General features: G+C 37.0%; 1 protein-coding gene across 1 annotated transcript in view; it reads right to left on the reverse strand.

Moving 5' to 3' along the window:
- bckdhb (branched chain keto acid dehydrogenase E1 subunit beta) overlaps positions 1 to 25,573 on the reverse strand; it is a 121,836-nt gene that overhangs the window by 58,142 nt on the left and 38,121 nt on the right. Inside the window, exons 7-8 of the mRNA XM_088625913.1 lie at positions 20,934 to 21,031; positions 14,983 to 15,093 (exon numbers count right to left, since the gene is read on the reverse strand). Of these exons, the coding sequence (XP_088482039.1) occupies positions 14,983 to 15,093; positions 20,934 to 21,031 (209 nt within the window). The remainder of the gene's footprint in view (positions 1 to 14,982; positions 15,094 to 20,933; positions 21,032 to 25,573) is intronic.

Consider the following 25,573-nt stretch of genomic DNA (forward strand, 5'->3'; position numbering starts at 1 on the left):
ACACACCCTCAGCAGGGCCTTGTGTGCCTCTTTTCTGCTTCAGTTTTCAGTAGTTACAGGGGACACAAGAGATACTGACTGGGCATTTCTCTGGCACACATTTATCAATCCAAGAGCACATTCAGCAGAAGCATTTGCTTTACTAGGAATTTCAATCCACTCCAAGAATTTCTAATACCGACCTGTTCTAAATGGATTAAATAACACAGACCACGACAGTAATGCAATTCTCTAGAAAACTATAGAATCTCTGAGTACAGAAGCCCAAAGCACAGATGTTATTGAAATTCCATCACCAATATTGTCAATGGGTGGAGACGGTAAGAACTATATATTTAAAAGCGGAACCAGCCATTTATAAATGTTATTAGTGCAGTATATCTATCCACTTTCTAACTTCTTTATCTGATATAGGGCCCTGGAGGGGAGGTTAAGCCTATCCCAGCAAGCAATGGGCACAAGGCAGGATAAACCCTAGATGTAGTTCAGGTGGGTAGCTGCGTCAGCATGCGTCGGCTGCAAAGGAACAAGTAATAGGTTTATTCCATGCTGAAAAAAAGAAGAAAGAGAACACAACGTTTCGGCCGTGGAGCCTTCTTTAGGTGTCAGACTCCACGGCCGACACGTTGTGTTCTCTTTCTTCTTTTTTTCAGCATGGAATAAACCTATTACTTGTTCCTTTAAACCCTAGATGGGCTGGCCATCACACATATACGCTCTCACTCACACCAGAAGCGAATTAATCTCCCGGTTAATCTACCGGCTGGAGTGTGGGAGGAAACTGGAGCACCTGGAGGGGACCCATGTAAGCATGGGGAGAAAATACAAACTCCACACAGAAAGCACCCCAAGAATTGAACCCAGGACCCCAGCGCTGCAAGGCAGCAACGGTAACTACTGCACCACCGTGCTGCCCAGGTATTTAATATCTGAATCAATCAAGACGTGATACACAGAAATGTTAGTCTTTAAATGTTGGGACATTAAACAGTGAATTAATCTATAGCATGGCAATCCAACTAAGATGGAAAGAGAATAAGGATGAAGAGCAGATGGCAGGGAGATCCAGAACTTGTTGTTCATCAATAACTCCTATGGCCGCCCACCAAAACTTTAAAAGCTAAATAAAATAAGTAAAAAGCACTTTGCATTTAGGGACTGAAGTTGACAGTAACTGGGTAACATGCTGTTGTTATGATAAAACTTGTATTTTTATTTTAAAAACATGTATTGGTCTAGTGTGGGATGCAGCAAAGTTTCCACATTATATCATCCAATCATTCTAAGTGGTTTGGCATGGCAAACTAACTATTTTGTTTATCCTTAAAATGAACGTCTTTTACATTTACAGGACTATTTCATACAGCAGAAACCTTTCACTTATTCTCACTTCACATCGTTCAGGATTCTGAAAGATATCAAATTATCCACAAGCTATTAAGTTTAGATTCCAAGTTTTCAAATGCATGACAGTGCATCATTAAACAGGAAAGCAAAAACAAAAACACAAGGGAAGGTTATTGCATATTCTTGCAGCAGGCTCTTTTAGGGTTGGCTGTATTGTCCCGACATAGGTGACTAACTATAATCCAGGATTTAATTGGTCTTTAACATCAGGAAATGCGTCTGTGACCTATATGCTATTTACATACAGAACCTGGTAATATGATTATCGACGTATGACTAATGATAGAGCTCTTGGGGGTACAGGCGTACTGCAGATGAGCACAGGATAGGTGAAGCTACAACTATACAGCCTATGACCACTATATATAAAAAAAAAAATAAGTACAAACTATAAACTTTCATCATTCAATTATAAGCACATCCATATTTTTACCAGCACATTCTGCATGGCTTGTAACGAGTTGTTTTAAATTACTGATAATACATGCTTTTCGACAAAGTTAAAATTTAAATCTAATCTAGGTGGATGTGGGCTTTTACTCATGCCTTAGTGTCCCTTCTTCAGATCGTGGATGAAATATGAACTTGTACCCAATACGTGAGGATGTAACATATTTGAATGCACAGGGCAAAGTAAAGGTTAATTTCACGCTGAAAGGTACAAAAGAAGGAGCAGTGTTTGGGTTAAGACTTCTGCAGGTGTGGTGATTCAGTGTGGAATTAACCTTTACCGCTTCATCTGCAGCCAAAACATGCTGACGCAGCTCCCCACTAAAACATCTTCAATGCCATTTTGCAGTTTTATAGTCATTAGTAGCTTCTGCTTAAGAAGGTTTGTGTTAGGAAACACAAATATATATATATATTTTTATCACTGTACCTATTGATTGATTAATTCCATTGTTTGGCTAAACATTGTCTTCAGCAGTCAGATCTAAAACTTTTTTATGCCAAAATGTCAAATGCCCTTTTGAGATTAACTAGAACTGATACAAAATCTGGATAGTAACCATTTGACAGTGGTTACCCTTTTGGCCACTTGCCAGGCAGCACAACAGCTGATCAATTTACACAGAACTGCCTGCATTAAGGAATGGAGAACAATTTAAAAAAATGTAGCACATTTATAAAAGCCAAAAGAGAACACATTAAAAGATTACTTTGGTCTACGCATTACATCTGTTCTGTGATTCTGTAATTTGTGCAGCACACTGCAGGATTTTCTTTAAATTTAATAAAGCATGTACTTATAGTATATTTAAGTTCTCTTGCTCAACTTAGGCAGTTATGGTGCATTAACATTTGGCATATTTAACTGGACAAATTTACACACTGTTAGGGAAAACGGGATGCTCAGTTTGTTGAAGCATGGCACTGACAAAGCTAAGTATCAGGGTTCACTCTCATTTTTACGTAAAGAAATGGGTTGGCACATCATACCACTGCTTAACTGCGGAGTTCAATATGTTATTGAAGCTATGGTCTGTTACACTAGGTACAACTGACTCAAAAGAGAAAGATGCATGACCATGTACAGCCAACAGTTGTGTCCTTTCATTTATGCCTTAGAACTGTTCAAATGTGGCAAGATAATTGTGGTATAATTTGACTTTCAAACTGAAAGTAGGAATTCAGAGTTACACAAACACAAATCCATGTTCCAGGTAATTAATAGCCCTTTACATTATTCACAGCAAGCACAATATCATATTCAGTTTCAATAGTTTCTCATGAATTATTACTTTAGAAGAAGAAAATGATCAAAACCGAACAACTTAGACTTCTTTAACTTTTCAACTGATACTCCAGCACCACAAGGTAAGCAGCCCTGTTACATAACTGCTGTTTGTTCGAAAAAGGCAAAATTCCAGAAAAACATTAACTTGCTTATCTTGGTAGTATCTCATGGAAGAACAAGAAATAGGCTTGTAATATGCAATGAAAATGAACGGTAGCATCTGATTACCACACAAACTAGAGTTTGCAATAACAGGAAATACAGTATATAAGGAAATGCTACATCATTACATAGGAGCAGGACTGAGTAAGTATAATTAGCTTCTCAGTTCTGGGGGGTTTCTGTGATTATTAGTTACCACACAAATCTCTGCTTGTAATTCAAGTCTGCCCTGACACAAGAACAAAAGAAGGGTTTCACAGGATGAAAAACACAATTCTATTCCTGTGTCCATATAAAAAAAAGTTCAGGAAAAGAAGCAACTGGGGCTTTCTGTCAAGCTCTCTCAGGAATGTTTCCCTTTAAATTTAAAATATTTAATCTAAACAAAGCTACCAGAATGCTTGTCTCTGTTTAGAGTTAGCTGCCAAGTGAGGAGCACCAAGAACTCCAAAAGCTACATATCTGAGGTGAAATGTCATCTCTTTATCAATCATGTCAAGATTGTTCTCAATTTGTAAGCACAGAGTTTGACGCCTGGAAGATGAAGTAAATACATGTTTTGCCATGATGGCTGCATAAGGCTAGTTTATGTCAAACATCATTCTGCTTGAATTTTAAGTAACCTTAAGACAAGGGAGGCAGAGATGATTCTATTTCTATATACGTTTTCAAGTCAGTCCCATGCCATACTTTTTACATGATGGTGATGATCTCTAATTCATCTCCTTTATTATTATTTATTTTGTCAATTGCAAAAACCAGCCTAAACAAAAGTTCCAGTTGGTAACAATGCTAACAAATAGTACTAACTAGAGCACCATAAACAATGGTTCTCTTTTCAAAGCAATGATAAAAATAACAATGTTTATTTATAAAGTGCCCTTCCAGACCCAAGGAGACTGTAATACAGAAGAGAAAGAGAGAAAAAAACAATAACAAGAAAATAAAATGAAACAAGAACAAGGAATGAATTCATTCTTTTAATCAAGGAATTTATTTTACCATGATAGTTCAGCTTTCAAGGTCAGTATATTCCATCCATTCATTTTCTTACTGCTTCGTCTAATTCTAATTATAGCCAGCAGCCATATCACCCTGCAACTCACAACTGGCAACCCACTGAAGCTCAGCAGGCGTGAACCTGGTCAGTACCTGGATACTCCTGGGAAAAACTAAGGTTGCTGCTGGAAGAGGTGTTAGTGGGGCCAGCAGGGGGCCTAATGCCCCAGTATAGTGATGGGGACACTATACTGTATACAGGTGCCGTCCTTCGGATGAGACGTAAAACCGAGGTCCTGACTCTCTGTGGTCATTAAAAATCACAGGGCGTTTCTCAAAAAGAGTAGGGGTGTAACCCCGGCGTCCTGGACAAATTTCCCATTGGCCCTTACCAATCATGGCCTCCTAATAATCCCCCTCTATGAATTGGCTACATTACCCTGCTCTCCTCCCCACTGATAGCTGGTGTGTGGGGAGTGTACTGGCGCACTATGGCTGCCGTTGTATCATCCAGGTAGATGCTGCACATTGGTGGTGGTGGAGGGGAGTCCCCATTACCTGTAAAGCGCTTCGAGTGGAGTGTCCAGAAAAGCGCTATATAAATGTAAGCAATTATTATTATTATCAATTAAGGGTCATGGGGGAGCCAGAGCCTATCCCAGCAAGCTACGAGTGCGAGGCAGGATACACCCTGGACAGGACGCCAGTCCACACAGACACACAGCACAGCAAACACACAGACACGAGCACACACTCACACCAGGGCCAATTCTCCCAGAAGCCACTTAAACTGCCAGCATGTCCCTGAACTGTAGGAGGAAACTGGAGACTAGAGGGCAGTGCAACCATCATGTTTGCCATTTTGCCACTGTAATGCACATTACATTTGGGTAATGTTAATAAGCTTTTCAAGCTCACTCTTTACTTTTCGCTGTTCTCTAATTAAGTAGTAGCAATAGAAGACTTTCATTTTTATTTTCATTATTATATAAACAATGTGAAATCTTCTACTTTATAGATGGAATATAAAATAGATTAGAAAATCGTGGCTTTGTAATTATCAAATCATTTGTGTTAAAAACTGCACTTGCAAATTCGGAGATGTTCTAACTGGACTACATTAATAATGCTTAATTAATGCTTAATGATACCGGTCTTCAGTAAGCACTGGGGCAATGAGGACTTACTGAAAGTAAGAGTTTTAAGGGAAGTTTTCATCTTTTTTCCCCTGAGATGAGAAAAAAAATTGTCCTAGGCTTAATATTTTTAATTGGTTAATAGACAACAACAATAGGATACAGAAGGACTTGATTATTAATGATTATGAATTTTGCTTTTCTAAACTGATTCATGTGATTAGCACTGTTTCTGCTATTGCGATATCCAAGCCTGAGCTACTCAATCTCCGAAGTACAAATACCACTGTAAAGAAATAAAACCTTAAAGAAAATTGGTGTTTTCTTACAACATCTGTATAATTGTGAGGGTCTATTACTTCAGTCCCACATATATTTAAACATTTATATTACTTACTGTTGAATAATTGAATATTTAAGAAGATGGAATTAGATCCATGATTTATTGATACATATGATATACATAAAGTATCTATCTATCTATGATACATCAGAACATTAAAGACACTAAAAAAGGTCTGGCATTTCTTCTCTTGTATATCATTCTATCAATAAACATTTCTGAATAATTCAAATTCAGACTTGGCTTTGCAAAATTCCTCTTTCATGATCTTGTTAACACACTCTCCCAAAACACAGACATTTTGCATGAGACTGTTTCTGCAAGATAATTTTCTTGAACAGAAGGAACAGAAGTAAAATGTAGGACTTAAAGGTGATAATGAATGTAAAAATAAAGAATATTTCAAGACAATCTGAAAAGCACTTGCATATTTTACTGGTATAAATATATAAATTTTCAAGTTTTCAAAGCTGTTCCCTTGAACAAAAAATGCATACACTGAGCATCATTAAAAAATACATCTACAAAACTAGCCAGTTGAAATCCTTATTTTAAATTCAATATAGATTTCAAAATGCTCCAATCTTCATCTCAAGTCTGATTTCTGAACACCAAGTTGTGATTTTTGCTGAGAAACCACAGGAATGGTGGATTGGTGCTTGCACTCAGGAAAGAGAACTATAATCAGCCTAGGTTGACTGGACTCACCTACCCACAGTGACCCCCTCGGGGCAGGTCAAGACCAGCCAAACCAAACACAGTCCAAACATAATCCTAGTTCACATTTATTACACAGACCTGCACTGTATCAATTGACAAGAGTCTACAACTCATACATTTAATGGCAATGGGACCACTCTGATATTGGTTTTAAGAAACCCTGTACAAAAAGTAAAAAATGCAATTCTGTCACCATAGTTAATTAATCTGGCATCACAGTTAATTACTCTCATTTACAGAGTATTTGATTTTAGACAAATTAAATTTTTATAATTTTTTTTGTGTCATACATAAGCTATGGGAATTCTGTTTATATTTTATTTTCAGGAAGGAGCCTCTTTAATTAAACCTGTTTATCTGCAAACAGGGTCCCATGTTAAAAGTCTACAAACATCCACACATAGAAGAGTACGTTCTTTACAAAAAATAAGAAAGAAAAACTTACTGTGGTTATGTTTAATCTGAAAATATTTTAAGCACAAAAAACACCACCTTTTTAAGAGGAAACTGATATTTTCAAGAGCAAAATTATCACTGTAATGATTAAACCCTATTGTACACATGCAAAGCACGTAACAGATCAATTAAAATTATAGTGCACGAGGCCCTCTAGTGGACACAGTGTAATTGAGAACTCCAGCTTCATTTAAGCTGGAGAAAAGGTATCAAAAGAAATGTGAAATGTGGCCCACATTTTTATTTGAATACATAATAAAATAAAAAAAACAGAACACAAGGAAACTGTCATTTTCCCTTTAAATATAGCCAGAACGTTAAAATGTTTTCAGAGATGTCTCCTCCTTTGCCACTTTCACTTTTTATTTATATGTGGACTGTAAAATGCTTTTCTTCTCAGTTTCCTCACTAAATCTATTAGGCTCTGACGTGGCACAATTACCCATCTCACTGTTCAAGAAGGAATGCTGTTCTCAGCATAAGACATGAGAAGAAAAAACAGGTGGCAGCCACATTCGTGCTAGCAAGCCAATCATTTTAAAGCAGTTCTTAAAATCATTCATTTTATTGCAGTTCTTAAAAGATATGGAACTGAAAACAGGCTCCTATTCCAACAAATGTCCCGTCCAGCAGAGCATAGCACAGGAAGAAATAACTTGTATAAGTAACACAGGGGGAAAATGAAACAGCATGCATTTTTATATACAGCAGTACAGATTAAGCATTTGGAAGCTTTGTATCAACCTACAATTTACAGCAGGAATTTTACTGTAATGACTATAACTATCATATATTTCTATGGGGGTGATACTCAAGTCTATGTCCGTACTAAACCTGACTCTGACGGAACTATTGCTGTACTCTCTAATTGCATCTCTGATAGAAAACTTCATTTAAACTGTGACAAGACTGAAGTCATTCTCGGCACCTCGCATCACCGATGTAAAACTAATGCAGTAACCCTATCTGTAGACGGCTCTGTGCTTGTATTTCAATCAGAATGAAATAATTTAGATAATTAATCCTGGCTTGACTTTTGACCCTCATGTGCAGAATATTGTAAAAATATAATTCTTCCATCTCGGAAATATTGCTAAACTACATCTTATGTTGCCTTTGACTGTAGCAGAGAAGCTGGTCAACACATTTGTGTCCTTTAGAACTGATTACTGCAATGGTCTACTCGCTGGAGTATCTGAATCATCACCAAACAAACTTAGTATGTCCCGAGGACATGAAACTAATTTCCCAGTGTTAGGGAGAGAAAGAATTGGTCTTAACCAGGTTTTGTAAATGGAAGAAGGATGTGCTGCAGTCTTTGCAGGCATGTGATTCGAATGATTGAGAACAAAATCACACTTTAGTTATGAACAGCATTTGAGGGAATCATTTATGTATCACTAGAAATGAGTTTTGGACAGTCTGCCTTTGAGACCTGATGTGGAGAGCCGATTCAAATCATCTAGGTTTTCTTCTTGATTAAGAGACGCTTTCTGTAGCATGAGAAATAATTGATTACTGCTCCTTAAAGAAACTCTCCAGCTCGATGTGCAGATGTATCTGTGCCTGTGGTCTCAGCTCAGCTCATACCATAAATGTTTTACTATAGACTGTGATACCTAATTGAGAACACTTAACCTTTGATTGCTGAGTTTGATGAATGCTTTGTACTGATAACCAAATAATACATTTTATTAGTGACCAGGCTTGACCTTTATGACAGTTTTTTGCAAAAATAATGTAGTAAATGTTATACTCCGTTTAACGTTTTTTAGTTCTAACTTGGTCACCAGAAGGAAAAACTCTACAGCATAATACATTTATCTTCTTCAAAGAAGGGCTCATCTTTGAGCTAATTCTATTTCCACTGAGATTGTCCAAAAACCTAGGGTTTCATTCTGCCACATCATAAAGTCATATTTGAATGGAGTCAATCAGTTGCTGTCAAGAAAATTCATGTCTTAAGGCATAACTACATAAGGCAGTTTGGAGACTTCATATACTGATAACACAGGTTTTTTTTTTAATTGTCATTTGTTGCCTTTGGGTGTGATTTATTGTCTTGGTAAAGTTCTCCACAATCAAACCAAGGAGGTCTTATGTATATTTTTTTAACCATTAATAGAGTCCATGACATTGACAATCTTTTACCAGAGATCAGACAACTCTCTGACATTTTCTGCGATGACACGGTATTGTTTTGTCTGTGTACTTGCTTTCTTTACCAACCTGTGTGAATCAAGGTAACCCGTACTGCAATCATGTCTGGGATGCAGTTGAGTGATCAGATTATTTTTAATATTAACTGTAGATTTTTTTGCTGAACAGTAAAATGGAGGATAATGTAATGCACAGTAAAATATTTTTGAAGTTGTTAAAAGAATTCTCACTCTCCAATGTGCATTATTTATTGTATTGTATATTTCTTCATTGTATGTTATAGTTTGTGTTTAATTATTTTAATTACAGTAGACTGCAGTTAGGTTCCTCACATAGAGTGAATAGCCAACAGCAGATATAGTCATAACAACCACCTTAGACCCTTCTATTCTCCTCCCTTCAAAACGTAAAATCAATCGTACGTGTATTAGTATGTGTATGCACACAGTTCAAAGTATTAGGATAGGAACAGTAATACAGCAAGTACAGCACTTGTACAGTATACAAAAGAGATCAAATAAAATAATAACAAAATGCAGGGAACACAGCAGAAGCTCTCTTGAATAGCCGCCTCTCTGTCTCTAACGGCACAAACTGAAGAGTCATTCTTGCCATACACACACGCCAAACTGGTCACCGTCACCCCAACCCTTCAAAAACTTGATTTTATCTCCAAATCAGGCAGTTTTCTTGACTTGCCTTTCCCCTTCCTACTTGTTTCTTCCCCCTCAGTACTTGTTTTGGGTTTACGAGCCATATTGACGGTGATGCCGCACGATAAAGAACGCAGCGGTGTGCTACAGGCTCTGGAACAAGTTTAACTGCAGGGTTCGTGAAGGTTCATTTCTCACTATCTTCCTGATATACCCCTATTTCCTCGTCACATTATTCAGCAAACGAGGAAATGTATTTTAACATAAACCTGTCTACAAACTGAAAGAGTTCTACGTAACTTAAAAATACTTTGAACTGTACCACTGAATAAAACAGCAATAACAGAGTTCCCAAAGCGTACTGTAGCTCTGGTGCCTGCCACGCCAGATTCTAATTTGTGAAATTTCCTGAAATATTTGATTTGATTGACATAAATTCTAATAAAATATTTAGTATAAAACCCTGGTCCACTGTAGGGGTTCAAAACGTTTTTCAGTATGCAAAACGGTTTCAATTATTAACATCATGAATGATAATTATATACTGTATGTTTACGCAACAGAAAAGAAGGGGTTAAGAGGTCTTAAATATGGCCAGCAGCCATATCACTCTGCAACTCACAACTGGCAACCCACTGAAGCTCAGCAGGTGTGAGCCTGGTCAGTACCTGGATGGGAGACCTCCTGGGAAAAACTAAGGTTGCTGCTGGAAGAGGTGTTAGTGGGGCCAGCAGGGGGTGCTCACCCTGCAGTCTATGTGGGTCCTAATGCCCCCAGTATAGTGAACGGGACACTATACTGTAAACAGGCGCCGTCCTTCGGATGAGACATAAAACCGAGGTCCTGACTCTCTGTGGTCATTAAAAATCCCAGGGCGTTTCTCGAAAAGAGTAGGGGTGTAACCCTGGAGTCCTGGCCAAATTTCCCATTGGCCTTTACCACTCATGGCCTCCTAATAATCCCCATCTCTGAATTGGCTTCAACACTCTGTTCTCTTCCCCACTGCTGGTGTGTAGGGAGCGGACTGGTGCACAATGCATCAACATCATCAAGGTGGGGCTGCACATTGGAGGGGTGCAGGTGGAGGGGAGTCCCCATTACCTGTAGAGCGCTTTGAGAGGAGTGTCTAGAAAAGCGCTATATAAGTGTAAGCAATTATTATTAATTTTTGTTGTGGTCTAGGTTGTGGTCAAAATGTGCCATCTGAAGGACTGTGCAATATTTTACATTGCTATTTAAAACTAACAGACCCATAATTTATAGAATGGTAGTTGAAAAAACAAAAGGTGCTAAAACAAGCAAAAAACTAATTGTTTCTCACAGTTAGATTGCAGCAGATTCAAAATGAGCTGAAGCCTTTAAAACAGTCCAGACTGCTTCTAAAAAATAGTGTAACTGTAGACTACTTCACTAAACAAAACCGATGAATTTTAATAATACTTCTGAGGAAAAATAATTTACAGACTGTTTAAAAATATCCTACATAACATTACAGAACTTGCTTTAGAAGATTCTGCACAATTTACATTCAGATTATATTTCAGATGAAAAACATAGTAAATATATATCATCATAGACTTTACCTCCCAAGTTTTGCTCAAAGCTGTACCATTATGTAGATCTACATGAGCATTGCATATTTTTATGAAATTTCTAGAATAACTATACAATATCGGAGACAGCACTTAGCTGATTTTTGCCTTACTTCTTCGAGTGGTCAAGGGCAAGGATTCTGATCATTCGCTGACTGACTTCTACAGAAGTGGTTAATGTCAGTCAGGAAAACACATCTGCCATATTTCATTTTAGGCAACATGTCTAGCTTTAATCTTAAAATAACATATATATATATAATTACCAGAAGAAATTTTAAGAGGTCAATTACAGCATAATTATCAAATCCAAAAAACTAACCTGTTAAATAATCATGAATTTGATAGCAATTTGTGCACTCGATCTTATCCAAAGCTCAGTGCAGTCAGTAAGAACCTGTGGTGTTAAGGGCAGGATGAGAAAACAGGCGTTGATATGCCGGGTGATGATGACACCTTTTTAAGATTTAAGAAGGTAAAAATAATTTTAAAACAGCCTTGAAATAGCCAGCTACTTTGACTTTCCTTTACAAGATGAGAACAAGAAAACACCAGAAGCATGCTATCAACAAAGCGTATAAACACCCTTACTGTAGCATCATGGAGCCAGTAAAATTTTGTAAACATCTTAAAATGACCACGTTTACTTGGAAAGTTGTGTCAGAACAAAAAAACATATGACCAAGAAGGCCCATATTTATTTCAGATTATGTAACAGCAAAATAATACATGCAATTGATTCCAATCGGGCTTGTTATTTAATTATAAGTCTGCAACCACAACTTCATTCTGAGCCATAAGGACTGGTTATAAGGTTAATTTAGCAGACAGGAACACTTATGAGCTTAGGAGATCAATCATGTGATTCTCAAAATCTTCTTCAAAACAGAATGATTAAATGAGAATGTAAAACTCATACTGAAGATTTTCCATCTGATATTCCCAATATGTTTATTGCTATGACGAAAAAGATAATAATGCATTCTGCAATAAGTTAAACCACATGCCACTCAGCTATTCACTGTGCATTTCATGTCCATTATTTCCAGTATTTCATTACTGTGTACTTCATGTCCAGCATTCATTACAGAAATATATCCTCTTCAGGGTACAAAAAGCTGGAGTGATTAGGCAAGGATAGTGCGGCATTTATGTTACATAATAAATATATTTTAATGTCCACAAATGTTTTTTAAGACTAGCACTCTTATGAACCGAGGCAAAAAAACCTTTTCCAAGAGTGAAGTAAACTCTCTTCAATATCTCTGTATCGTGTTCACTTCCTACAATCACTCAGCTTCATATGAGAGCTTATAATTAATTTGGCCATTGATTCATACCATTTACGCATTAGTAAATTAATAAAATTAGCTGTAAATGTATGTAAATAAGTCATCTGCTAAAGCAGTAAAATAAACGTAAGGTGTCAAAATGTTTTGTTTCCATTTTATCAGCAGTTTGATTATGCATATTAAAAATGCAATAACTGCATACTCTTATCCTCCATGTGAAAGCACAGTTCCTGTACTTTGCCAACAAAATAAAATATCCTGATGTTCCAGGGAAGATTACTCTCCAGCAGACCAATTTGCTTTATTTAAGATTCAGAAAATCTCTACAGAAATGCCTATAAGCAGCATGCTAATTTAAGGCTATAAACCAGAAGGACAGTCCCACAGTACCTGTGGACCAACAGTTTCACTTTATACTAAAGACCTCTTCTTTCAATGACTTCGGTGTACCTAACAGATCTTACATTAAAAGCAAAATAAGGAGAATTCTTTCACATTTTAAAATCTGTAGATCAAGAGGCAAAACAAAAATAAGCAGAAAGAAATTTGGGTTTTGTATGATCGTGCATTTTTTTTAATTAAACATTACAAGACATTTTTTCACAGTAATATTTTAAATAAAGAACACCATTATTTTTCCAGAACCAGAACTGTGTGGGGATATTGTTTCTAACTTAAAGTGTTGTGAAATACATATTTCATATATTTGTTTTAAGTTTTTTGTGACATAAAAAAATACAACACTCTATGATTGTCCTGCTTTTCCAGCACTGTGAAACAGCTGGTGTGCTACGACCCCAAGTGTCTAGGGGTAAAGGGGTGTAACAATAAGGATAATTTTTGGTTGCAGGTGGGTTCTGGTGAGGGACTTAGGAAGCGTGATAACAAGTGTTGGTGCAAAAGTGATTATTTTAAGGTGAATAAGTGACCGGTACGTAATAGGACACAAGAACACACAGGTAAAGAGAACTAGAGTGGTGCCAAAGAAAAGAAAGTAACAAACAAAATGGAGCTGGCTAAGAAGGTGAGGGAAAGCTGACCTAACTACAAAAGAAAACCCAAAACACTTGGTATTCGGCGTCTTCTAACGCCCTAGCTAACCTCCACTGACTACCCAAGACCATACAAGAAAAAAGGCACTCACCTGTCCTAAACTAGTGTTACTAATACAGACACCAACTATGTGTGCAGAAGGTACCCAACAACCTAAACTAACTCTATACACAAAAGTTCACACAAATACACAAGTGAATTACGAATACCAATAAGGGAAAACGAGAGTAGACACAAGGAATAGGGTACAAAAGAACACAGGTTGATACAATACGTCTGGGCAAGGTAATGGCTAAATAAAGGATAACACAAACAAACAAACCAACAAAGCCGAAGCTTGTGTGTGTGACACACGAAGTAAAACAAAGCCGAAGCAAAACCAAAAGCTAAATGAAACCGAAGCAGAGCCAAGCAGGACCGAAGTCAAACGAAAGGCCCCGTCATTCTGACAACCTCCAAGTTATATACTGAATAAGCTGCACTCTGATTGGCTGAGAAGCTGATTGATGATGACGTCACAGGGAAACAACGGTGTAATGATAAACCAATGGGGGAGGGAGAACAATCAAAGTGAGGAACGTGGAACACAGCAACAAAAACACACATGGACCACACACTGGGACATAACATGGTGCTAATTGTTAATACTCACATTCCCTTTATATTAGTTCAAGTTATATGTTCATTTTATAATCTCTTTAGCATCGTGACAGCTTACATTTCTATTCTAATAAAATCAATGAAACTTTTTAAATGACTAAAACACTGACAGTGCCATTGGATTAAGTTTTCAGATGTACTATTTCAACAATATTAAATGATTGGTGGGATATTTATTCTCTAATATTCTTATAACTCCTAACAAAAGTTGTAATACTCCAAGAAAGAGAAAATACCCACATACACATACAATTTAATGAAGTTGTACTATTTAAAGCAATGTGTGAATTAGTCATCTGACTAAAAGCATGGTCGGTACCCCAATATAGCACTTCAGGCATTTAAAAGAATGTGCTGGATGCCCTATGAACATGTAAAAATCCCTGTGAAAAATCAAGTGATACTGTGACCATATTTAGGCAGCTGGAAGTTGGGTCACTTCAAATGTAAAGTCAAAATCACACATCTACAGTGAAACAAATCTAGGTGTATTCACATTTTCAACCCACAATTACATTGCAGCTCTTTTCATGTGACTCTTTGAAATCAGATTAAACCTGAATCATACAGTGTTCTTATTTCGATTTCATTTATTCACAGTGCCGCCTTACCTTGCAAACCGTTTCCGTGTCCCATGGCAAAATCGTCTGCAGGTCTATGACTTCACACGAGACTCCAAGCTTCTCCTGCGCCATATTTGCGACTTCCTTCATAACATGGACCTGAGAAAAGAGTATTGTTCAAGCTTTACACACAATCAGGTATACAAAAAAGGTACAGGCAATGTTAACATTTCCACTTCCCAAATGTACACTAGAAACAAACTGCAGTACATACTGTATACCACATAACTTTTCAGAAACACCTGGTAATTGAATTGGCAAAGAAATGTATTTTATCTATTTTATTAAGGACAATGCATTATGAATTAGAAGTTAATTATGTTAATTCAAAACACTTTCTATAATAGATTTCCTTTTCTGCTCAGACAAAAGTACAATGCTGGAAGCACAGTTATATGCTCTGTGACTACTTTAAAAAAGTCCTTCCTAAACTCAAAAAATAATTAATTCTAAAAATCACTATATAATCTTAATTTCAATGACAATTATTTGAAAAAAATGAAATTGTTCCGTTTGAAGAAAGTTTAGTTTTACAACAGGATACAGATTAATGCTTAGGTTTTTTTTAATGCTTAGGTTTTTTTTTACCAAATTGCTTAAAATAATTTACTTAAGAACAATTGTTTTTGTTTGTGCTAATTTCATCACTACCTGTCCATTTAAACATTTTTCTTACTGTAAAGTGGTTTGAGAAGCTACTTTAAAATACTGTAAAGGTACTTAATAATAATAATAATAATAATAATAATAATAATATTACTACTAATTCTTAATTAGCACGAATTAATCATATACTATTTTTGATATCATGCCTTTACAGTATTTTAAAAAGTTTATTTTCATTATTATTATGATTTAGGATTATTATTATTTTGAAAAGGAAAAAAAATACATTTTCAGGTGATTATGCATTTTAGAAAAAGACGACGAGCTAAAAGGGGGTATAATCAAGTATTACAGAAGTGCAACGAGGCAAGGAAAAAACATACAAGAATGACAACAGGGGATGAAATCAAAGGTAACAAAGGCCCAGAGGGCAGAAGGGAAGGTGACAAGGAGATTTATGATGAACTTAGATACCGATCAGTACAAGAACAGGTGATCAGTGCAAGAACTCCAGGTGAAAGGTGCAAGTCAAGTTCTACATTGAGTTAAGGTCATGCAATTTTACTTTAACCAGTACTTCAAATACTGGTTGAAGAGTGTGCAATCACAAGACTGCAGGTCTGGAGGGCACCCTGCTGGGCGAGGCGGATCTGGCAGAAGGTGGGACATATATAAACTTTGAGAACGGCTCACACTCACACACAATACAGGGCAGAGCAGCAGAACTGCTTTAATCTCTGCAAAGGTCCCCCGGTAGCGACAATCCCTCAAGTGTAGTTCTAAAGACGTATAATAACATTCATAAATGATTCAATAAAGTGCATTGGGGCAATGTTGGCACAGGTGATATGTGATGTGAAAACAATGAAAATGACTTCCTTCTTCCTTGGGTTAGCCAAGGCAATCTTAAAAATGAACAGGTATAAAATCTCAATCAGTTCTAATTAATAAGATTCCACACATTTAATTCTGTGACGTATGATTTTGCATAACTGTTGTAGTTTTGCACATTCCATGTTGTCTCTGTCTTTCTTTTCTCACACAATTGTATTGATTTTTTTGTACTACAGTACGTACCGTCTGAGAGCTAACTAAAGAGCATTTCATTATACCATATACCTGTGTATGAGTATAATGACAATAAACTTGAACTTGAACATTCAAAATTCATACTTTCGTAGTAGAAAATAGCGATTCCTCGCAAGTTTTATTTTGCATGTAAGATCAAGAACTTTCATTCCTGGATATAAGAAAAAAGTTTGATTTTTGAGAGGGGTTTTCAACAGGCTACACCAGTGGTTCTCAAACGCCAGGTGGTACACCATATGACCCTGAAACTTTGTTGTGTACACTGAAAAATCGGGATGGTTTTTCATATTTTCTATTTTAATATGCGTTGAATACGCAGCCTACGTACTACGATACAGCGCGCGCCAATACTTAAGTGGACACAAGAGCTACAATGTAATTCAATACCATTGTATAGGAATGCGTGCTATGAACTTAAGTGACCAATTGCATTGAAAAAAACATATCTCCTTGAAATAGGGACATAGGAGAATATGTGTGATTTTGGAACAAAGCCAATGTTATAAGCACAGGAAAGCATAGAAATGTGTGCTACGAATGCTGGCAATTGCATGAGCACAGGAAAGCGTGATAGATAACAGAAACATATTTAAGAACTGTTCTAGGTTAATTTGAGCATGGGAGCGTCTCTGTTTCGCTCCCATGCTCATGAAATAAAAACTTATTTTAACTTCTGAGATGGACTCCTGACACGGAAACGGGGAAAAATACAAGCTTGTGGATTGCTAAAACAGGTAAGCCCCATACTATTTTTGAAGAACCTTATTTACCGCTGGGAAAAGAGCTGACACATATTGCCTGTGGAGAAAAAGCTGCTAAACAGCTCGACCTGCTGCCCCCTCTGAAAGGCCACATAGAATTGTTAATATAGCGGATTATATCAAAAGTACGCTGATAGAGCGCGTTAAGATGAGCAGCTGCTTTTCACTGCAATTAGATGAGTCTGTAGATGCCTTTGATTTGGCCAATTTGTTCATTTATGTTAGATATGAGTTTGAGGCATGTCCCATGAGGACTTTTTTTTCTGTAAATTGCTACCAACAGGAACTACAGGAGAGCAAATATTTCAGCTTCTGAATGAATTTATCAAAGAGAATGGCATCAACTGGAAAAAATGCGTTGGAGTTTGTACAGACGGTGCTAGAGCAATGACAAGCCGACACACCCGTGTAGTTGTACGAATTAGAGGGGTTGCTCCAGAAATGAATGGACGCATTGCAACATCCACAACAAGACCTTTGCTGTCAAGAAAATTGTTGATTAAAAATCTGTTCGACTCTGTTGTGAATTTTATCAAGGCTGGAAAAATGAATTCACATCTGCTTTGCTCGACTAAACAGGCTCACCCCACTGAAATGGTGCTTTTTATTGTCTATTTTTAATTGTTGTTGTTCCTGTTTTTTTTTCTGTAAAGCGCTTTGAAAAGTCACCTTTAAAGGTGCTTTATCAAATAAAGTTTATTATAATATTTATTATATGTGTATGTGAGTGTGTGCGTGCACACACACTCATGTTAGTCATTGAGAATTTCTGGGGGTCCTATGAGAAGATGACTTTTAGGTGGTACTTGGATGCTTTGGTTTGATCAGGGGTGGTACTTGGTCCAAAAAGTTTGAGAACCACTGGGCAACACCATCAAACCCATATTTACACATATTTAAAATTACCAAGTGTATGTTATATGCATTTGTGATTAATGAAAGAATGATCTGAAGTGTATTTCTCTTGGATTATGAAAGCCAGTAAAATGAATACACCACTGCAAGCAGCAGGTGTCCCTCATTGTACAAGACAACTAATTGTAAGCATACCTGGGTTTACAATGTATTAACCTCTGTAAAAAGTTCTATTACAAAACTAATTAAAATGATTAAGAATGCCAGCAGCTTCATCCAAAGGAGGGAGGTAACTATAATCATTTTCAGCATCACAGATTAGATACATTATCTCGTAGACTGAAAAAAGCCTGCTTCATATACTCTAGAAAAGAATGAAAAACATCATTATGATGAACACTATGTAAAGTTGCCCTGTAGATAAGTCTTTATCTTCTACTTGCTGTTGCCTCTGAGGGATTACAGCAAATTTAAAATGGATGGAAAAAACACTATAGCAAACTAGATAAGCAACTGATATATTTATATCTGCTGAGAAGTCAATGAAACTGACAAATGTACAGTATTTAATAAAACTCTAACGCAAAAGATAAGCTAAATGACACACATTTCAAAACTACACTGTATGGAAACTGCAATCTTTCTCAAATGTACAGAGCAAGAACATTTCCATTCATTTAAATGTACAATGTATATAACTGACATTTCAAATCAAACTCTCAAATAACACATTAGTAAAACATTGTGCATACAATCATTTCTTCTAGAATAATTAAATTATTTAATTCTGACTGCAAATATGTTTATATCTTTCTGAAAATAAATATCTACAGTAACACTCGTTTGGGAAAAACAGAAAAGTGGAACTTCCATTTCAAAATATACTACTGTCATGAAATAGTAAATGGTATCTCCATCTAAGATGATATCCTGTACAATTTGTCATAATGTGGCACTTCAACTCTTATCTCGTTTTTTTTTTAAGTGTATGGTTTTATATTTTATTACATGTGGAAATTTCAGAAAGAGAATTGGATTTTTTTCTGGAGTAGAAATTTATTATGGAATTATTTATTACAATACTCATTCCACTTAGAGTTATTCAGAGTGAACATGCCAGTAGGTTTGTCACACATCAGGGAGTCTCAAAGAAGGGCAGTGCACAAGACAAAATGAAGTGAAAAAAGAAACCATTTTTGGATTGAGCAGCCCCACGTTTCCTTTCTCAGGCTCAGAACTAGGGCTCTCAAATACGACTGAGATTTTTTTTATTTTCGGAGTTGTGACAAAGCAGGACAATAGAGAGATTAAAAGCTGAAATGAGAACCCTGAACAGTGCATTATCACTCCAGCAAATGAAGCAGCGCAATCCACTTTCTCGCGAGATATTGGGAAATTCTCTCAAACTGATTTCCCAGTATATAAGCAGAGGAAAGCCAGAGACCAACGTACTTAGGTTGGAGACCAGTAAAGTTACGGGTAAGACAAAAGTCTGCGGAAGACACAAAACAGTGAAAGCCTGGTGTATGAAACTTAAACGCTAGAGGAGATATACCATGTCAGATGATGAGATCACTTTATTGGCCATAGACAATTTCTTGAGACACACAGACAGGGAGAGAGATGCTTGGTGTCAGAGCGCAGGGTCAGCCATTTATACGGCTCCCCTGGAGCAGTTGGGGTTAAGGGCTTTGCTCAGGGGCCCAATGGAGTAGGATTCCTCTGCCGGCCTTGGGATACGAACCGGCAACCTTCCAGCCACAGGGTTAGATCCTTAGCCACAAATCAAATCAGTGATTACTATATACCATAGCAGACAATAAGATACCATATCCTAGCAATTTATCTTAAGACCAGAAGACCCTAAGGCATATGATGGACAGGGATGTAGTTTTCGTTGCTGGTATTCACATTCTGTTGGTATCAGTTTAGTTCAGAAATGAAAGTCACATTTCACATTCACTGACAACAACATGGAGAAGAGAGAAAAATATCATGTGGGCAAAAGCCATTGTAAAGTCTCTCTATCACACAGGGCTAGAGTAATACATTTTACCTTCGCCAATTTAAAAATTGAAAAGAGCATTATCTGTAAGTCTTGTTAGCAGTAGATCTTGGCTAGCATAATGCTGCGACATTATACTTCTCTGATTCACCACCAGTTCAAAACAGGTACCACCAATGCTATTTTTATATGGAAAACTAATAGCAGTGGTGTTTTGTCATAGCCACCTTGTGCCCAGCTGTGAATCCTCCATCGAAGAAAAACACATAACAAAGACAACATAGCCAGAAGTCAAAGAATTACTCTGTGAGGCACTGGATGAAAAAGAAACACCCTAATCCAGTAGCTGTATTTATAAAATGTTATCAGAAATGACTGTAGAGTTCATTTTACTGAGCAGCATATCCTGCTGGGTCTAAAGCCACCAGATGGAAATCCAGCAAAGTTAACTTTAATGGAGTTAACGATAATTCATACTTCCTCCCTATAAGCATAAATGTCACAGTACTTAACACAGCAGGCAGGCCTCTCCTTTCTGTTTTCTATCCCAGTGAGGCCCCAAAGACATATTTCTGAAGTTCCATTAATGGGCCCCATGTGCAGTTCAGACACGTGACACTGACCTGTGTGCCCCAGGCGACCAGTGTAACATCACTTCCCTCTCGCAGCACCTCGGCTTGAGACAGCGGGGTCTGGTATGGCTCCACGGGCACTTGTTCAACTTCAAAGAGAAAACAACAAATGTCGCATTAAATGCGTCTGAGCATACCACACTGTGGAGGGACTCCTGGCTAAAAACAAACAAGTACAGAAGGGGAAGAAAATACATTTAATGGCTTAATTTCCGTACAGTTCCACAAAGTGTAGCATGTTACCGAAAGGATATTAATAACTCCTAATACAAGCTCTAACAGCAACCTTTGACAACCTGTGCAGACAGGAAAAGACACATTCTTTCCTGGATTAAGAAAAAAAATGATCTGAGTTTTTTCTGTATATTTTGCACACTGTATCAGTATATACCCAAGTCAAAAGTGGTTTTATTAAGTGTAAGGGAGGCAGACATATTGTATACATAGCCCTACTAAGCCGAGCTACTTTCCATGTCCTGCTGAAATCAGTCACAACAGCTTTCCCTTCCAAAAACAATTTCAAGAAAATGCCTGGACGAGGTCATTCGAGGACTTACTGCTTGTGTAGAGGAAAAAAAACTCTCTTGCATGAATGTGTTTTGGATCACTGTTAAGTGAAAATAAAAAAAAAACTGGGTATTGAGTGCAGCATTGTTTTTCCGAACACTCCCAAGCTTCCTTGCATGTTTAATACACTTCCGTGCTCCCATGTGGCTCAACCTGTCAACGTGTGTGTGAGGAGTGAATAAGAACACACAGGAGGTTACAAAGCATTCAGTCTATCTACCTATTTAGGGAGTTATATTGTTTGCAGGTTTTAATAATAATAACATCACTTTATTAACCCTTTACAATTTCTTGCATTAGGAATTTGTCTTTTCACATACCCCAGCGTGCTCTCCATGAGACACACAGACAGGGAGAGAGCATGGGGTCAGAGCGTAAGGTCAGCCATTGTACAGCGCCCTGGAGCAGTTGGGGTTAAGGGCCTTGCTCAGGCCTTGCTCAGGGGCCCAATGGAGTAGGATTCCTCTGCCGGCTGCGGGAACCGGCAACCTTCCAGCCACAGGTGCAGATCCTTAGCCACAGAGCCACAGCTCCGCCCATATTTTCCCCATATTCCCGGTTTGAATCTGGGCTATGCCACTTGCTGACTGTGACCAGGTTTTCCAAAGCCGTAAGACCCACTGGACTGACATACAGTAGGTGTCGCAGGAAGGGCCAGACCAACACACATAGGAAAACTAAGTATCATGGTTAGGTGTGACTCACATGTTTTCTGTGTATTTGATTTGTAAACAGGTTTTATGCATGCTTTGACTGAAATTTCTATCATTTGGTCTCTATCATTAGCTTTTCTGCAGAATAACCATTAACCACAGAACCACAGAAAACAACTGTGGACTTTCTAATATACAACATTTTGTCATTGGCACACATTCAGTGATCAGTTTTAATTTCAGCTTTATTTAGCACCACATATTCAGTCTTTGAATTTAATCAAACTCTTCATTAGACATTCTAAAAATTAACATCCACTAAAGACATTTTGTAAATTCGTACTGCAATAGCTATGCGGTACTAATAGCTAGATTATTATGTTTGCATTGGATTTTTGTGTATGTCTATGTGGTGCAAATTGTACTCAATTCTCTTTGTGTCGTATCACAGCTGTTGCGCACAACTGGGAACACACTTTTCTACTACAAACGATTAAAAGGGTGGGTGCATTAGAAGCTTGGAAAATAGGCTACTATTATTTAGGTGAATACCTAGGACACTGCATTTGTAAGTCAGGTGCTCTGGCTGCAGAGGTTAAAGTAGGCTATAACGGGCAAAGCCGAAGTGTCAAGGTCATCTGAGGTGAAAACCTTTTAGAGAAACTGTACAATACAAGACAGGTATTTCTGAAAGATAACACAGAAACAAAACACCGAAACAGAAACAAAATAAACATTCACCTGGGAGTACCTGAAGTGCAGGAAGAAAGCAGGAAGCATATAACAAGAAGCTACTAACATAAACTATAACAACAGGTGTAACAGACAGCAGACCCTCATTTTCTGAACATCCATCTTATTCTACATTATAAAGACGTGACACTGTGAAGAGCCAATGAAAATGATCAGTATCTCAACAGTTAACAGAAAATGACAATGCAATACTAAACATGAAAAAGAGATTTGACGCTCTATGAACAAATAAGACCCCATGGACAGAACAAAATCTAAAAGGATCAGTCTACACAAACAATCATGTTTAGTTACAGTGAGCTAGCAGGATTAGTGTTTATTGCCTAATAAGATATTAATAAGAAAAGTGCATATTGAACACTTTTTTGCACATGTAACCAGCACAGTAAATATACCTGAGAACAATGAATTCAGAATACACAAGAACACTGAGTAACAAAAATAATATTGTAGTCTTGTCTTGTTTCCTGACCTTTTACTAACAATGACAAAGTAAAACACTGATATGTCTTAGAGCTCTGTGAATCATATTGAGTTCAGTAATCTAGTCTGATCATTTGTTACCTATGTACATTTAGCTCAGCCTCACACCTGAAGAAGGCTCCACGGCCAAAACGTTCTGTTTTCTTTCTTCTCTTTTCATGGAATAAACCTATTACTTTTTCCTTTGCTTTATACATTTAGTTTCATTTTTATTATGCAAGACCTGAACTGTATGCTCATTTCAGTAACTGGATAGGTAAATGTCACTTAACTGCAAAGCTCCCATTCAGATCACTAAGCAACACTGCTAAAAAGAGAACAACTTTCTATTTACATAACACATAAGTAAGAGCGTGTTCTTTAATTGGCTGAATCACATTTTAAATACCAATAAGTACAGTGTGTGCTTTATTTCCGAGAATGGCTTGGTTAACTTCCACCATTTCCTTTTAAGGAGACAGGCAAAAGTGGTAAACCTCACTTGAGCAGTTAAAGGCAGTCAAAAAGGCATAACTCTAGTGTAGCACAGCTTGCCACCTCATGCAAAAGTATTGCTTGGTCTTGTTTCAAAATTCCCTTTTTAGCTGGTATTTCTATTACTTCAAGTTACCATCTTGTAAATAAGAAATGAAAACAATTTTTTGTTTGTAACTGATCCATACTTCTCTCTATTAACCTTCACCTCAAACATAAACATAGTACTCTAAAAGAATCATATTCCTCATATCTCTTGTATCTTTCAAATGAAACAGTCAGAATATTTTAGAACTAAGAATTAGTACTTTTCACCATCAAATGAGAACCATACTCTACATTCTTTAACACTAAGTTGAAAAGTTGCAATCATCTGATCAGTGCGAAAATAGAACTGTCCTTATTGCTATTCGAGCACAAATTGGCTACAAATGTATTTCTTAACAGACCACAGTCTTTTAAACAACACTAAACTTAAAGCTGATGAAATTGCTTTACATGAAACAGAGTCATAGTGACTACACTCCCATGTTTATATACACATAACAGCAACGTGACTGATTTAGCATTTTTATAATCATCTGGTGTCAGTTATTTGCATGCCTGCAAGCTGTCTGCAATGTTCGATTTTATTTGTTTTGATTTGAATTGGATCTAGGCCAGAGAATCTGTTACTACATAAAGCAATGGCATATATCAGAATGATCTACCAAGTTCCATTTTTGTCTTTTAGATAAACTACATGGTTGTTTGTTTTCCCATTTTTACCACTTTACATATGAGTTATGCAGAGCAGACAGGTTATCTAAGGTTTATGCTACTGACATGGAGGAAAATAAAGACCACAGCCCATAACAACTCCCACCATATATTTAAAAAACAACTATAAAAATGATCAGATTACCGTATTCATAAAAACTGAATTTATCATTGCATAATGAACAGAAATCAAAGTGATTTCCACTCCAAAGGTGCACCGGGGTATTCAAGTTGTCTAAGAAAACAATTTTATGTGTTTTTAAGACACAAGAGACATGGGAAATTATTACTCTTAATACATCAAAGCACAAATACTAACCGCAGCAACTATGATAATGCTGTGAAAAGTAATCAAATTCCTGAATGAAAAGAATACCTTGTGACACAGCAAGGTCTGACTTTCAGAAATAGCACCAAGCGTAGTTTATTATCTTTCCAGCCACTATTCCGCTTTGAGATTTTTGGCTGATCAAGACATAGTGTTATGATAAATAAATGAACATGATTAATAAGGAAATATTATTACTAGAAAAGTGCTGCAACCTCACCACTACCATCAAAAGCAATTAAGAAAATGAAAATTGTCACATCAGGGTGGTGGAGGTTTGCATACAGAGGAAAACGTACATATGGTATTTAAAAGACAATATATAGCATGGCTTAGGCAAAATATTTTTTTAAATTAGCAACAGTAAGACAAACACAGAGAAAATGGGTTATCCTTGTATCCTTCAGGATTTCTGGAGAAGCAGATGTTCAGTTCCTTTTAGGTTTTAAACCTAATGGTTTCTGGGGGTTTTCTTGAGCACAAATGGGATGTCTTGAGTAAAATGTTTTGTATTAAAGCAAGCTGTGTTGCACAAGAGGCATTTTAAAAGTATCAGATATGCCTTGGCTTTAAAATGATCAACACAATTACTTATTGGCAGTAGCAATTAAAAC

This window comes from Lepisosteus platostomus, chromosome 3, assembly GCF_059453375.1.
Source record: "Lepisosteus platostomus isolate fLepPlt1 chromosome 3, fLepPlt1.hap1, whole genome shotgun sequence".
Lineage (NCBI taxonomy): Eukaryota > Metazoa > Chordata > Actinopteri > Semionotiformes > Lepisosteidae > Lepisosteus > Lepisosteus platostomus.